The 14,998-nt window shown below is 41.5% G+C and overlaps 2 protein-coding genes across 2 annotated transcripts in view; one reads left to right on the plus strand and one right to left on the minus strand.

Moving 5' to 3' along the window:
- ociad2 (OCIA domain containing 2) overlaps positions 1–1,001 on the minus strand; it is a 34,372-nt gene extending 33,371 nt beyond the window's left edge. Inside the window, exon 1 of the mRNA XM_042341828.1 lies at positions 973–1,001. The gene's annotated coding sequence lies outside the window, so the exon portion shown is untranslated. The remainder of the gene's footprint in view (positions 1–972) is intronic.
- LOC103178154 (PGAP2-interacting protein) overlaps positions 1–14,998 on the plus strand; it is a 34,017-nt gene that overhangs the window by 16,692 nt on the left and 2,327 nt on the right. The window contains exons 10-16 of the mRNA XM_042341814.1: positions 2,610–2,726; positions 4,298–4,377; positions 5,941–6,046; positions 8,394–8,529; positions 10,686–10,835; positions 12,465–12,609; positions 13,403–13,464. Coding sequence (XP_042197748.1) covers positions 2,610–2,726; positions 4,298–4,377; positions 5,941–6,046; positions 8,394–8,529; positions 10,686–10,835; positions 12,465–12,609; positions 13,403–13,464 — 796 coding nt within the window. The remainder of the gene's footprint in view (positions 1–2,609; positions 2,727–4,297; positions 4,378–5,940; positions 6,047–8,393; positions 8,530–10,685; positions 10,836–12,464; positions 12,610–13,402; positions 13,465–14,998) is intronic.

Genomic DNA, 14,998 nt, shown 5'->3' on the forward strand with positions numbered 1-14,998 from the left:
GACAAATTACTTTCGTCAAACACCTTGGTAATGATATAATTTGCTTCATCAAATCAATTAAGTGTGATCATATTGTGACAAAAATGATGATCATGACTTGAATGACTTCTTTGTGTCACAATAAAACAAGACATTTGCCATATTTTGTTTTCTACATGGATAGTGGAGTCAGTTCTGGGATAGTTGCTGAGATGGGCTGAGTGAGAAGGTACTTTTAGTGTGCAAAGTTTGGCCAATTTAGAACAAACGTCCTTTAAAAATGTTGAGGATCTCTTAGTGTTAAAACTTTCAGTCTGCTTATTAGCTTCCTTGTTCGATCTTTTTTTTTTCCTTTATTTCAGTTGTGGACCCTGCATGGCCTGTTATTTTCTCACCTCCCACTGTTGGTCACTTTTGCATTCTTTCCTTTAGTGAACTACTCCGCACAGAAGACTGTTATTTGCAGATTGATGTTTTACCAGTTAGTTTATGCATTTAAATCTCTGGGTTGAGTTTCATTAACCATTGTAACACAGCAATCCTTTTCTCCAGAACAAACAGCCATTTTATTGGGGTAAAACCTCAGCAAAATATTCTTCAGACCACTCCCACTGCAATTATATTACAATGTAAGATTTTCTTGGATATTCATATAGGCATTTGGTTTGTGTGAAGTTCTACCTAATCGCTCAGTGGATAAATGCATCACCTGTGTTGCAGTGACCAATACAGATCAGGAAGGTCCAAATCCACATATGTATCAATTTCACTGAACTGATTCAAGCTGGACATTGGTAAGGAGAACTAAAATTGGTCTGCGTATCTGGACTAAAGGAGGGGAATAGCCAGTTTCTTCCTCCCAAGTACGGTTCACTGTTCTGTCCCTTATCTTCTGACCTTACCTTTGACACCATGGACCATTCAATCCTCCTCCAACGCCTCTCTTCCCACCTCAACCTTCAAGGTTCTGTACTGGACTGGTTCAGGTCCTACCTTTCACACCGCCTCCACTTCGTCGCAGCAAACGGCTTCTCCTCCAGTTCCGGACCATCACGTGCAGTGTTCCTCGGGGCTCTGTCCTCGGTCCCCTCCTCTTCACCCTCTACATGCTCCCCTTGGTGACATCATCCACAGACATGAGGTAAATTTCCACATGTATGCGGATGACGCCCAACACTATCTCCCTGCCTCCACCCTCAACTCCAAGACCACTGGCGTCCTGACCGACTGCCTGTCCGACATCAAGTCCTGGACAAGGGACAACTTTCTCCAACTCAACGTCAGCAAGACTGAGGCCCTCCTGATTGGCTCGCGTTAGCGCCTCCGCACCTCAGGCGCTGGTAGCATCAGCATCCACAGCTGCACACCGAACCTCACTAAGCCAGTCAGGAACCTGGGTGTCTTGTTTGACCCTGAATTGTCCTTTCTCCCCCATATCCGCGCCATGACCAGCACTGTCTACCACCACCTCCATCCACAACATTGCCAGACTCTGCCGCTGCCTCACCCCTCAGGCTGCCGAAACCCTCACCCATGCATTCATCACATCAAGGCTCGAATACGGGAACTCCCTCCTCATCGGCCTTCCCAACTTTTCCCTTCACAAGCTCCAGATCATCTAAAACTCTGCAGCTCATGTACTCTCACGCACCAGGCTCCACGACCCCATCACTCCCACCCTCGCCCGATTTCACTAACTCCCCATCCCTCAGAGGATCGAATTCAAGATCCTCGTCCTCCCTTTCAAGGCCATCCATGGCCTACCTCTCTGACCTGCCTCTCTGACCTGCTGACTCCCTACCAACCTGCCCACTTGCTCCATTCAGCGGGCTCCGGCCTGCTCCATGTCTCCCGCCCGACCATCGGTGGCCGGACTTTCAGCCTTTGCCCCCACACTCTGGAACTCCATCCCACGGTCCCTTTGCCTCGCTTCCTCCCTCGCCTCCTTCAAGACCGGTCTCAAGACCTTTCTCTTCGAACTTGCCTTCGGTCGCCCTCCCACCTCTCTGCCTTCCCTCACCCCTACTCCACCCCTCTCCCCTGCTCGGATCCTGACCCCTGACTGTCCAGCGCCTTGGGATGTCCTCCCGACGTGAAAGGCGCTCTATAAATGTAACTTGTTGTGCTGTTGACCAACTCCCACCCCCTCCTCCAGACAAAATTGGATTTGGCTGTAATGTAATATGGTAGAATTGACGTTCACTTGGACAAGATCCTAGAAAATGTTGAGGGAAGGGAGAGACAAGAATTTTCTTAGTTGGATTCAGACATGAAAATTGCTTTTGGGTATAAGAAACAATTGCTGAGTGAATAGGGCTGTAGCTTATACACATCATACTTGATTTTGACACATGTTCACCTTAACATCTCCGTGTGTAGTTATTTTTCAGTTCTTTGATAGTTTCAGACCTTTGTGTAATGCAATGTAAGTACAGCAGTTGTATTGAGCTACATTAATTAAGAAAGTAGCTCCAATAAGAAGGTAGCTACTAGAAAAAATATTTTAAATATTTTATTTTGGCTTTAATTCACATAAGTGTCAATCGTCTGACATTTTGTCTGGAGAAAAATTGGAGATGAATATTAAACATTTGGGAACAAGCCTTTAACTTGTAATTCTTCCTTTTCAGGTCTGCTTGTGGTGCTGACTGGTTTGGGATTGTGGGTTGGGCCACAGCCAAAGTCCTTTCTGTCAGAAAGCATCAAAAATCCTGTATTGAAACACTGCGTAAAGTTTGTTAAACTATGTAAGTGACAAAAATGCGTTTGTTGAAATAGTCATAAAATGGTACTGTATACTGATTTAATATTCAGTTAATTGAAATTTGTGAAAACTTTTTCTGCTGCTTTATATAATCTGGCATAAATTTAAACCCTGGCATCTAAAATACGCTCTACTTGCCTCACCACTGAATGGCCACTGGGAAAAGCACCTCCTAAACTGTCTTTTCTCCATGGAATGTCATACAATAGAGGTGGCAGCCTGACGCAGTTGGTAGCACTCTAGTCTCTGAATCAGGAGGTCATAGATTCATGCCCCAGATCAGGACTTTGAACTTGAGGTCTAGGCTGGTACACTAATGTAGTGTTGTAAGAGCACTGCATTATCGGAGGTGCCGTACTTCAGAAGAGACGTTTAATCTAATTGGTAATTTGATGCATGGTCGTTTGAGGGACATGACTGTGTGCAATTTGGCTGCCACTTATGTCTACAAAATGTACAGGCACTGTACTTTACAGTAAAGCTTGTATAAAGTGCTTTGAGATTTCTTGATGATGTGATAAGCCAATATATCAAATGCAAGGATTATTATACACATTTTAGGTTCTTTTGTTAAGTTGTTCTGTCAAGAGGCGCCACCTGCTGGGCTATTAAAGCATTGCACCATAGAGAAATCAATATAGCATTGCTGACACACCACAGAATAATTCTAAAAATTCTTGCTTAAATGGCAAAACCTCTGCGACTTCCTGCAACCCTACAGTCCACCTACTTTCTCTGCTTAACTAACATCAGCTTGCTTTATGTCTCCTGCCTGATCCACCCACTATCATTGGGCAAGCTTTCAGCCATTCTGTCCCCACTTTCTGAAACTTCATCCTGGAGTCCATCCCCCTTGCCCCCTCCCTCCCCACCTTCAGAACCCAAGATCCTAAGTCTTAAGATCTATCTATCTTTTTGACTGGGCTCCCAGTCAGCTATGTCAAGCTTTTGAGGTGTCCTCCTAATGTGAAAAGTGCTATCTGTGGAGCTCAGTGGTTAGAGCACTCGCCTCACAAATGAGAGAGCTGAATTCGATTCCTAGCAGGGCGAAATGTTGGGCAAGTTTCCTTACTCCACACACCTCTGTTTACTTAGCAAGTAGGAACCCAGTTGTTAGTCAATTGGCGGTTCACTATTCCAGGGGTAATAATTCCTTCAAAAAAATAATAAATTGGTCACTCAGACCACGACTGTTTGTGGGACACTGCTGTATGCAATTGGCTGCCGCATTTCACCCACAAAATATACAATCAATTCACTTTACAGTATATTTTGTGAAGTGCTTTGAGATGTCTCGAAGATGTGATAAGGTGCTGTATCAAATGCAAGGATTTTTAAAGAAAAATTATTTATGTAAATTGTTCTTAATGTTGACATACTCTTAACAGCACAAATTCAACATGGTAACACTGCATACTTAATGTCAGAGATTGTTGTGTACTTCACGTCATATCTGGTCATATATCTTACAATACTTTGCTTGATATAAACAATTAATTGAAAAAACTTCTTTTGAATATGATTTTTTTCAAATGTTATACTTCTTCCATTTAGTGCTTTGGCTGTTTGTGGGCATAGGATTGCTAGGATTAGGACTTCGATTCCAGGTTTATCAGAAGAAACTACTGAACCAGGTGAACATTTCCATTTGTACAATCTACAATGGTCACCTATCACAAATGTTTTATATGTTTCACTTTAAATGAAGGTGACCATTGAGCCGAGTATTAGACTGTGCAGAGTGCTCCGAGACACTGCTCCGCATGAAGGGCGCTATATAAATGCAAGTTGTTGTTGCCTAATTTATCTGTCTATCTGTTTTCCCTCCCTGGCTTTTTTAGGGCACTTTGCCAGCCAATTGTGAATATTACAAATTAATCGAAAATTAATTGGAATTCATAATTATTCTTCAAATCTGTTTTGCAAATATATCAAATTAGACTCTAGAATCAGAATTTTTTTTTAAAAAAGAGGCATTTGTGAACAGAGAACTGAAATGGGACATAGCAGTGGATGGAGAATATAATGGCAACATGTTTTCCATATTATAAATAGCAAGAGCTTAGTTTGGGTAGGAAATTAGACTGCGATGGGTTTTAAGGGAGTAAAAATTAGAATAAACATAATACTAAACATATTAAACATTGAGATTTTACCAAGGCAAATCATTGAGCTGTTGGTGCTGAGTAAACCTGGTATTCCACATTGGGTTTGGACCTCTAGAACTTCACAAGCTGTTCCTCATGGGTTCTCCCAACATGCTAAAGGCATTCAATAGCTGATGAGGAAACTCACAAAATGTGTGAACCTAACAATTACAGTAAAAAAACTTGCATAAGTCTGATCTGTATAAATCATTTAATCACCTCAGTCATACATCTGCCCAAGTCCCATTCAAGAGCTTTCATTCTATGCAAGTTTCACATAAACTCATACTTTGCATAAATCATAGTAAATGTATGGTTCCAACTGATACAACTTATGTGAGGTTTACTGTACGTTTCAGTATGCCTCAAAGTGAATTAAATTTCTCATATACATGGGGTTTAGTATCCATTTTGATTGATAATGCAGAGCAGTAAGCAGCTGCTGCTAAAACTCCTCACTTTCAACTGGTGGAATGGGTAGTGATGTGCATCCAGGTTGTGGTCAGGATAGTGGCAATGCTCTCATGCATTTCATGCTAAGTTTTTACATAAAATTATATAGAATATTACAGCATGGAAGAGGTCCATTTAGCCCAACCAATTTGTGCTGGTGTTTATACTCCACGTGAGTCTTCACCCTCCCTAATCCCTCTTCCATAATCTTCTATTGCCTTGTCCCTCATGTGTAAATTATTCCACATTCACCTACCTTTTAGAACCAAATATGGTATAAAAATGTAGTACTACCTCATAATACTCCTCTGGCATACGCCCTCCCATCACCTTGTTCAAGAGCCATCTCAAATCTATCTCTTTCTTTGTGCTTTCAGTAATCTTTCCCTTCCTCACCCCCTCTTCTCCCAATCCCAGTTCAGGTCCCCAGGCAGCACTGCTAAGTACTTTGGAATGTTCTCCCGACATGAAAGGTGTCATATAAATGTATATTTGTATTGTACAAATAGGAAAAATGTGGCGTTCAGTGCATTTCCCCCCACCCCCCCCCTCCCCCGTCATTATGTACCTCCTATAATGTTTTCTCTGTTTTATCAGCCAGTGAAAAAAGTGTTCTCAGCCATGATATGGTCCTGCAGGTTTGGAATTGATAATCAAGGTTGGTCAAGTTTAGAAAAATCAGCAAAACTTATCAAACAGACAGGTATGTACTTCGAATAAATGTAAAGTGATAAGACTAGGGCAGAGGATTAAGTGAAATAAGAGGAATAAATGCCATATAGTAGAACCCTGCAGTATGCAATCCAAGTGAGGGATGTGAGGGTATTGGTAGATACCTCATGAAACTATTAATACAGTATGGAATAGGCAAGGATAGGAACCAAGCTGCTATGGTTGTTGGTAGAGAGACAGCATAAATCACATGAATGTTATTGGGATTGTGAAAAGCACTGGACTGGCTTCACTTTCAGAATTGTATACATTTCTGCTTGTCCATATCACAGTAGGGACATCCTGACATTAGAAAGGGATGGGCAAAATAATTGATAAATGCAGTGACGAGAGGAGATTGAGAATATTTGTATTGGAAAGAAGGAAGACAAAAGTTTTATGAAGAAGAAAAATGCTCCTTCCTCTCCCATCACTCCCTTCACGAACCCCTCCTATCAGGTTTCCAGTCGCCCACAGCACAGAAATAGCCCTGGTCAAAGTGACAAATGACATTCTGTCCATCTGCGACCAGGGCTCCCTCTGCCTCTTCGTCTTCCTTGACCTCTCTACTGCTTTTGACACCGTCGACCACTCTATCCTCATGACATCATCTGCAGACGTGGGGTCAACTTCCACATGTATGCGGATGACACCTAACTGTACCTCTCTGGCTCCATGCTTGACTCCAGGACCACTGCTATTCTGACAGAATGTCTGTCAGACATCAAGTCCTGGGTGAGAGTTAACTTTCTTCAGTTGAAAGTCAACAAGACTGAGGCTCTCCTGATTGGCTCCCATCAGCGCCTCCTCATCTCAGGCGCTGACAGCATCACCATCCATGGTTGCACACTCCACATTGCTAAGCCAGTCCAAAACTTTGGCGTCTTGTTTGACCCTCAACTATTCTTTCTAACCACATCTGTGCCATGACCCACTCTGCCTTCTCCCACCTCCCAACATCGTCCGGCTCCATCACTGTCTCACACCACAGGCCGCCGAAACCCTCATACACGCTTTCATGCATCGAAGCTTGACTATGCAAACTCCTTGCTTGTCGGCTTCCCCAACTCCTCCTTCCATAGGCTGCAGATTATCCAGAACTCTGCAGCCCATGTCCTTTCCCGCATCAGGCTCCGTGACCCTATCACCTCGATCCTCGCCTGACTCCACTGGCTTCCCATAACACAGAGGATGCAGTTCAAGATCCTAGTCCTCACTTTCAAAGCCTTCTATGGTCCTACTCCCCTCTACCTATGCGACCTCCTAACCCCCTGCTCGCTCCCCCGCCCCACTATTGGCGGGTGGGTGTTCTGCCACTCTGCCCCCACCCTCTGGAACTCCATCCCGCAGTCACTCCATCTCGCCCCCTCCCTTGCCTCCTTCAAGACCCACCTCAAGAGTCTCCTCTTTGACCGTGCTTTCGATCACTCTGCTTCCACCCTCCCCAATCCTGACCCTTAGCTCGGGTCCGAAACTCCGGCTATCCAGTGCCTTGTAATGTTATTGTTGTGGTTATTAGGTTGAAGTGTCTCAAAAGTATTTCAAGGTAATTAAAGACGTAATGAAAAAGACTGAGTGGTAATCAATTGCAATTTCCAGATCCTAAGCCAATAACCTGTATATAATCGACGGTTCAGTCTTTAACTCAGAAGAGGGAAGGGCAAAACACACAACATTATTGAAAGACAGGCCTGCTACGTGACTCCTGGCCCCTCCACATCACCATTGTCAGACATACCTTCAGCTACTACACTCCTCAACTCTGGAACTCCTTGCCTCAATCCCTCCAGCATTTATCCTCAACTGATTTGTTGACAATAAATGCACATCCTGAAAAACTTCAGTAATGCCTCCCAGACTGTCTCTTAACTCATCCCTTCTACCTTGAAGGTTGCCTGCCTTAAGTTTTCTAGTAGGGTTTGGTTGCATGCTTGGGGTGTTTCTCATGTCAAATTGAATTAATGCAAAATCAACAATGACATAATTTCGATGTTAATAAGCTGGCATATCCAAAGCTATTTCACTAAATCAATCAGTGAAAAATTTAAAATTATTTTATCAGAAAAATAATTGAAATCATCTTTATTTCAACTGTACAAAAAAGTAATGAATCATGGGATTTTTAACTGACTACTTTGGTTTACAATCTAAAGTGAAATCTCAAGTACAGTATATGCCATTTCAAATATCTACATCAGGGAAGGGTTGGAGAAGAGCCCCTGTTATAGTGGATAATTGAGATTTCATTGTCTTTGGTGACTTTAAATATTGCTGGTTGAGATAGAAATTCATAAAATAATCTTTTGTCATCTCAAATTTGTGCTACTGCTTGTTAATAGATGCTGATTTTATCACTATATTGGAGAGTGATTCATCAAAGCCATACTTGGGAAACAATGATCTTACTATGTGGCTGGGAGAAAAACTGGGATTTTACACAGATTTTGGTCCAAGTACAAAAGATCACACCTGGGGGTGAGTCTTCCGTCATATCTCTTCAGAAAAGGTGTTTCGTTTGCACATAAATGAATATTTCTTAAGAGACGTGAGAAATATGTGGAATTACTTTGGAGGTCTTCGGCAATGTAAAACTGCTAGAAGAATATGTCAGTGCTTCTAATGTATCTTTGGAGGTTGGGAATATGGCGCTGTATTGTAAAAGCAGCATTAAGTAACTAGTTGCTTAACTGGTGTCTCACGTCCTTCTCACCACATTCACTGTACTGTAATGATCCTCATGTTTACTATACTGTAGTACCTTCTCACATCTTTGAAACGGGGCAACGTTTCACGGGATTTTCTGTAAAGTAATAATAATAATAATCCTTGCATTTGATATAGCGCTTTTCACGTCGGGAGGACGTCCCAAAGCGCTTCACAGAACACACTGTAAAGTGAAGTGACTGTATATTTGTGGGCAAACGCGGCAGCCAATTGCGCACAGCAATGTCCCACAAACAGTCATGGATTGAAAATGACCAATTTATTGGCTTTTTTTGGTTTTGGAGGGATTATTATTAGGCTCTGTGTGGAGTAAGGAAACTTGCCCAAGGTTTTGCCCTGACCTGCCTGGAATTGAACTCTGGTTTCTCGCTTGCAAAGCGAGTGCTCTAACCACTGAGCTACAGGACTCCAAAGGTGTGGTGACTGCATATTTTGTAGGCAATCAAGTGGATGCACAATAATGTCCCACAAATCAACATCTGACCCATGTTATCTGGAGGATTGTTGGCTAGGATACCGGGAGAAACTCCCTTTTCTTTTTGAATAGTGCCATGCGATCTTTAACGTCCACTGAAACAGGCTATTCCATAGACAGCCAGTAGAGTCTGGTGATTAGTATGCATAGCTGAGGGAGCGGATTTTGAATTGACTGATACTTATGGATGGTGGAACTAGGGAGACCGGGAAGGAGTAAGTTGGAAATGCCTAGGCAGAAGGTAACAAAGATTTGAATAGAGGTTTTGGCAGCATTTGATGTGATCTAGGATGGAGGCAGGCTGTGTGGCAAAAGTGAATAAAAGTAGTTTTGGTCAAGCACTGAAACATGAGGAAGAAGAAGAGCTGAGGATGGAACTGAACAAGGTTGTTCACTGGTTTAGTGAGATTGAGAGCAATGCCAAGGAAGTTGAGGACATTAGAGACGGAAGTAAGATGATGTTGGCAGGAGCCAAGGAGGATAGTTTCTATCTTCTTGTTGAGCTGCAATAAAATTAAGCTCATTCAAACCTTGATACCTGATAGGCAAGCGGGCAGAGTATCAATGGACATGGAATCAAGAGTAGAAGTGGAGAAGTAGATTTGTAGTCATCCGCATATACAGCATATGGGAAGTTCGTCTGTTATGTCTGTAGATATTACCATGAGGATGCAGGTAGATGAGGAAAAGAAGAAGCCCAAAGATAGAGCCCTGAAGTACTCCACATTTCATCAAATGTCATCATTGTATTACATCTGATCATTTCATCAAATGCATACAACCCAAGCCGGCTCCAATAAACTAATTATACATTGTATTGTATGGATTTCCTTTTTGAGAATATCATAAGGCCATAAAATACTGCATAAGAATATATTTTCTTTCTCTAACAAAAATATTGGCAATAGTGAAGCTGTTGAATGTTGTTTTCACTGTACAGACAAATAATATCAATTGTAAATCCGTCATATTTGGGATGTCCTCCTGACGTGAAAGGCAGTATACAGATGGAATTTGTTGTTAAATGCAGTGAAAGCAAACATCAATTTCACTCATAGCTACAGCGTGGAGTCCTGTAGCTCAGTGGTTAGAGCACTTGCTTTGCAAGCGAGAGATCTGGGTTCGGTTCCCAGCAGGGTGAAACCTTGGGCAAGTTTCCTTACTCCACACTCCTAATAATAATCCCTCAAGAAAATAAAACAATAATAAATTGGTCACTTCAATCCAGGACTGTTGGCTGCCGCATTTCGCCCACAAATATACACATATACAGTCTATTCTGTGAAGCACTTTGAGACGTCTAGAAGACGTGAAAAGCGCTATATCACATGCAAGGATTATTATTCATTTAGAGAATACCAGATTCTTTGCTCAGTAGTTTTTAAGATTAAAATTAATGCCCAGGCACTCATTCTGAATGTTTCATATTTAGGGAAATGACTCTGTCAAGATATCCTATAATTCAATCCACACATCATCTCCTCCCATCCCCCCATGGAGAGCTTGCTCCTGCCATTTCGATGACTGTCAACATCTCAGGAAACCTGGTAGATTTTGTTGTGGCTCACTTTGGCAATAAGAAGTAAGTGATTTTTTTTGCGTATTGAGTTTACTTGTTTTTAAACCTTCAACATTTTATAAATTTCTAAACTTCTCTCTGCTTCTACTTTTGGGACTTGGCTTTTATTAAATAAATTCAAGTTCTCTGATGAAACGTTTCTTTAAAGCGCTGCTTATATGAACTGGCATAGCCAAGCATATCTCTATGACCTCCTGCCATCCTGCTCGCTCCCTCCGCTCAGTGGGCTCTGGCTTGCTTCATGTCCCCACCCTCGCTCGCCCCACTATTGGTGGGCGGGCCTTCTGCCATTCTGCCCCCACCCTCTGGAGCTCCATCCCGCAGTCCCTCCGCCTCGCCCTCTCCCTTGCCTCCTACAAGACCCTCCTCTTCGACTGTGCTTTCGATCACCCTGCTTCCCCCCCGCCCTCCACCCACTGCAGTCCCGACGTCCAGCTCATGTCCGTAGCTCTGACTGTCCAGCGCCTTGGGAAATCCTCCCGACGTGAATGGCCCTATACAAATATAATTTTGCTGTTGTTATCAGGTTAGCATATGCATACAGCACAGCCTATTCCTGTGCTCACAGGTAAGTTTTTTTTAAAAAAAGTTTTTTTTATATAAATGGGACATTGGGAAATATGCTGTTGCATACTTTTTTTAAAAAAAAAGGTTTGGTGATTTTAAAAAGCAAGTTGTTAGAAAAAGTTTGCAGAATTTTTTTTCTCCAACTGATGTTCCAGCAAAAGCAGGAGCCAAAAATATGATGGAGTTTATTTAAAAATACAAATTTACATGGAGCGGGTCCAATGATGCGCCACAACCTCAGTGTGTTGTATATGTGGTGAAATGTCTTAGTAAACTACGGGGAAGCGCAATTTGTTTTTGATCAGCTTAGGTAGGCTCACTGTGACAAAGTTTGAGAACCCATGGTCTCGACTGATACTCTGATGTAGTGTTGGGTGAGTCTTCATTGCAGTGGTGGAGCTGTCATCCTTCAGGTGAGATGTTAAATTAAATTCTACCTAAATATTTCACTTATGCCGATCTTCCTCCAACTAGCAGTTTATAGTAATGAAGACGAGAACAATGGGTAACTGATAAACTAGTACATTTACCTTCCAGTGTAGTCACTAACAGCAGCCTTGACTTTGACAGTGGAACTGTAAGGTAAATGAGGATGAGCTTCTGACTCTGATGGTTTGAGTCCCACCATAGGAAGTGTATTTCGCCGGACCTCTGGAGAAAGTTGCATCCTTAACATAAACAATTTCTGACAAAACAGTCAGATTTTCAGATTGCTTGTGGCTGAGAAGCTAATCTTATATAGTCTAGATGTAGCTTTCCAATTTCTAGGCAGCAGATGTCTTCCCCAGGCCTTGACATAATTTCAGGCGCCAGAAAAGAAAGACACAAACAACAATTTATTTCAATCTGAGGAATCATTGCAATTAATATTGCATGGCTGATTCCATAGAACTGGTTATTACAAACTGGCAAGAATCAACCTGAAATGATATTAATTGAGAAGCCAGCAACTAGTATGTTTGCATACTTTTTTTTTAAAAATGCTTGCTTATTGTTTCAATTGTTTTGTAAAGAATTTAATAGAAAGTTTACTCACCTTTCCTACTTCTGGTTGTGTAATATCAGGGACGAACTGGACAGAAATTTGCAAGCAGAGTACACTTCTAATTTATTGAAGGAAAGCCAACGGCCTCTTGTATTTCTAGGTTATATTAACTCGGTGCCTGGCTCTAGAAACTATATTCAGCTTCTGAAGATAGGAAATGTAAAAGTAAGTATATATTTGATAGCGATTAAGAAAGTCATGTGATCTTTTATTTGAACCTGATTCTCTATTTTTCTTGTCTTTCATTCAATAATGCTTTCACTCTACCACAATCAGTCAAAAATATTTCATGCCAAGTGTCTCTTTGGACACATTTTTCAGCCAGCGCTTCTTGGTGTAGGTAATGTTTTTGCAGTAAGTGGTATTGTGTGAGATGAATGGCTGCTCCCTTACCTCTTTATTTAAGTGCTCCGATAGATACCCTGTCCCGTGTGAAGGGTGCTATATAAATGCAAGTAGTTGTTCTATTGCAATAGTACAAACTTCTTATGAGAAACTACAACAATTTGCATCTACAACAACTTGCATTTATATAGTGCCCTTCACGCAGGGTAGCGTTCCAGAGCCTTTATTTCAATATGGGAATAAGATGTTTCATCTTTGCAATTTGTAGAAATATAATATTCCTTACATTTGACCGAGTGTTTTTCACGTCGAGAGGGCGTCTCAAAACAATTCACAGGATTCACTGTAAAGTGTGGTGACTGTATATTCTGTAGGCGAATGTGTAAGCACTAAGCAAATGTACTTCTACATAAGGAAAACCACTATGAAATAATGGCATCAAAAGGAATGGAGACAAGCAGTAAGAGTAATGCTGTCATACCTTAGAAACCAAATCTCAGGCAGTAATTTTTCTATTACCTACAATGCCTTTATGAACAATTTAAAATTTTTGAATATTGGAACCAGGTTAAAAACAAAGAGCATTTATCTTGACCATTTTCTTCTTTTTTAGGATATAGCGAACAATGATCCATTTAGGTGGTGTGAATACATTATGTATCGTGACCTAATAAGGTGAGTTGGCTTAGTTGAATTCAACTCTACCAAGAATGTAAAAATATCTTCTCCGTGATGGACCTTGCCCTCTGATAGACAGAATTGGTGTCTTCTAATGAACTATCACCATGTTTAAAATGTTCCCTGTTCATATCTCCAGAAGACCTTTTGGGGATATACATTGCAGAGTATATAGCAGCTTTCCCATCAGAAACGGCAGCTGACCTTTGAAAAGATTCAAGATGTTGAAATACACTGTGCAACAGTGGTGTGGGTCTCCCTAACTGACTATTTGTACTATTGGGTGGTAGGGCTCAGACCCAATTGGATGACTGTAATGAGTCTTTTGTCAAAACATAATCAAACTGGATTCCTTTCTCTTGACTTATTTTCCCTGTGGATCCCTCAATTCCCAAGCAGGCAAAAGTACATTTTCTTCTGAGTGCAGGCCTTGACAGTCTATAAGAACTTCTACTTGAACTTCAACATCCAATGCTGTCTCAAGTTGCTCCCTCATAGGGACAATTTGGAGATTTGGCCAATGGTTTTTTTTTGAGTTCTGCCAAGTGGCAAGAACTGAACATCTCATGGGGCCTCTCTGGGTGGGAAAAGGGTAACCTTTTCAACCCTTGCCCTTTAGCACAAGTACCAATGCAATAAATTTCTTTCCATGAGCACTTGTGCTGTTTTTCAGATCATGACTGATCATTCAAAATTGATTGTTTTCAATGGTAAACATACTTGCCAGTTCTTTATTTTGTTATATGGATATAGTTGGCTCACCAAGTGCAAGAAAATACGAACACAGAAATAATAATGTGGACTGAAGGGCATTTGTTTTGTGGTCTCTGGAATTTCCACTTACGATAAACATCTTGAATAAAATAAAAAAATCCCTTTGAGATAAAAATACTGTTCAGGCCATTTTGGGGGGTTTGCAGGTGTCTGATGTGTGGAAAACAATTACCTGCTTAAGATTCTGTAAACCAAACTACTAGAAATTTCACATATATATGATTTCTATTTGTCTGGTATGGGTTCTTGTATTATAAAGTACCCATTTTCAAAGTGTGCTAAATATAATAATAATAATCCTTGCATTTGATATAGCGCTTTTCACGTCGGGAGGACGTCCCAAAGCGCTTCACAGAATAATAATAATAATCCTTGCATTTGATATAGCGCTTTTCACGTCAGGAGGACGTCCCAAAGCGCTTCACAGAACACACTGTAAAGTGAATTGACTGTATACTTGTGGGTGAACGCGGCAGCCAATTGCGCACAGCAATGTCCCACAAGCAGTCGTAGATTGAAAATGACCAATTTATTATTGTTTTTGGTTTTGGAGGGATTATTATTAGGCTCTGTGTGGAGTAAGGAAACTTGCCCAAGGTTTCGCCCTGCCTGGAATTGAACTCAGGTCTCTCGCTTGCAAAGCGAGTGCTCTAACCACTGAGCTACAGGACTCCACATATGCCATCTCTCAGAGTATACTCACCCCTTTATAGTCCTTTGCTCCCCCCAAAAAATCTCATATCTATCAAGCGGTACA

This window comes from Callorhinchus milii, unplaced genomic scaffold, assembly GCF_018977255.1.
Source record: "Callorhinchus milii isolate IMCB2004 unplaced genomic scaffold, IMCB_Cmil_1.0 Scaffold1, whole genome shotgun sequence".
In the NCBI taxonomy this organism is placed as follows: Eukaryota; Metazoa; Chordata; class Chondrichthyes; order Chimaeriformes; family Callorhinchidae; genus Callorhinchus; species Callorhinchus milii.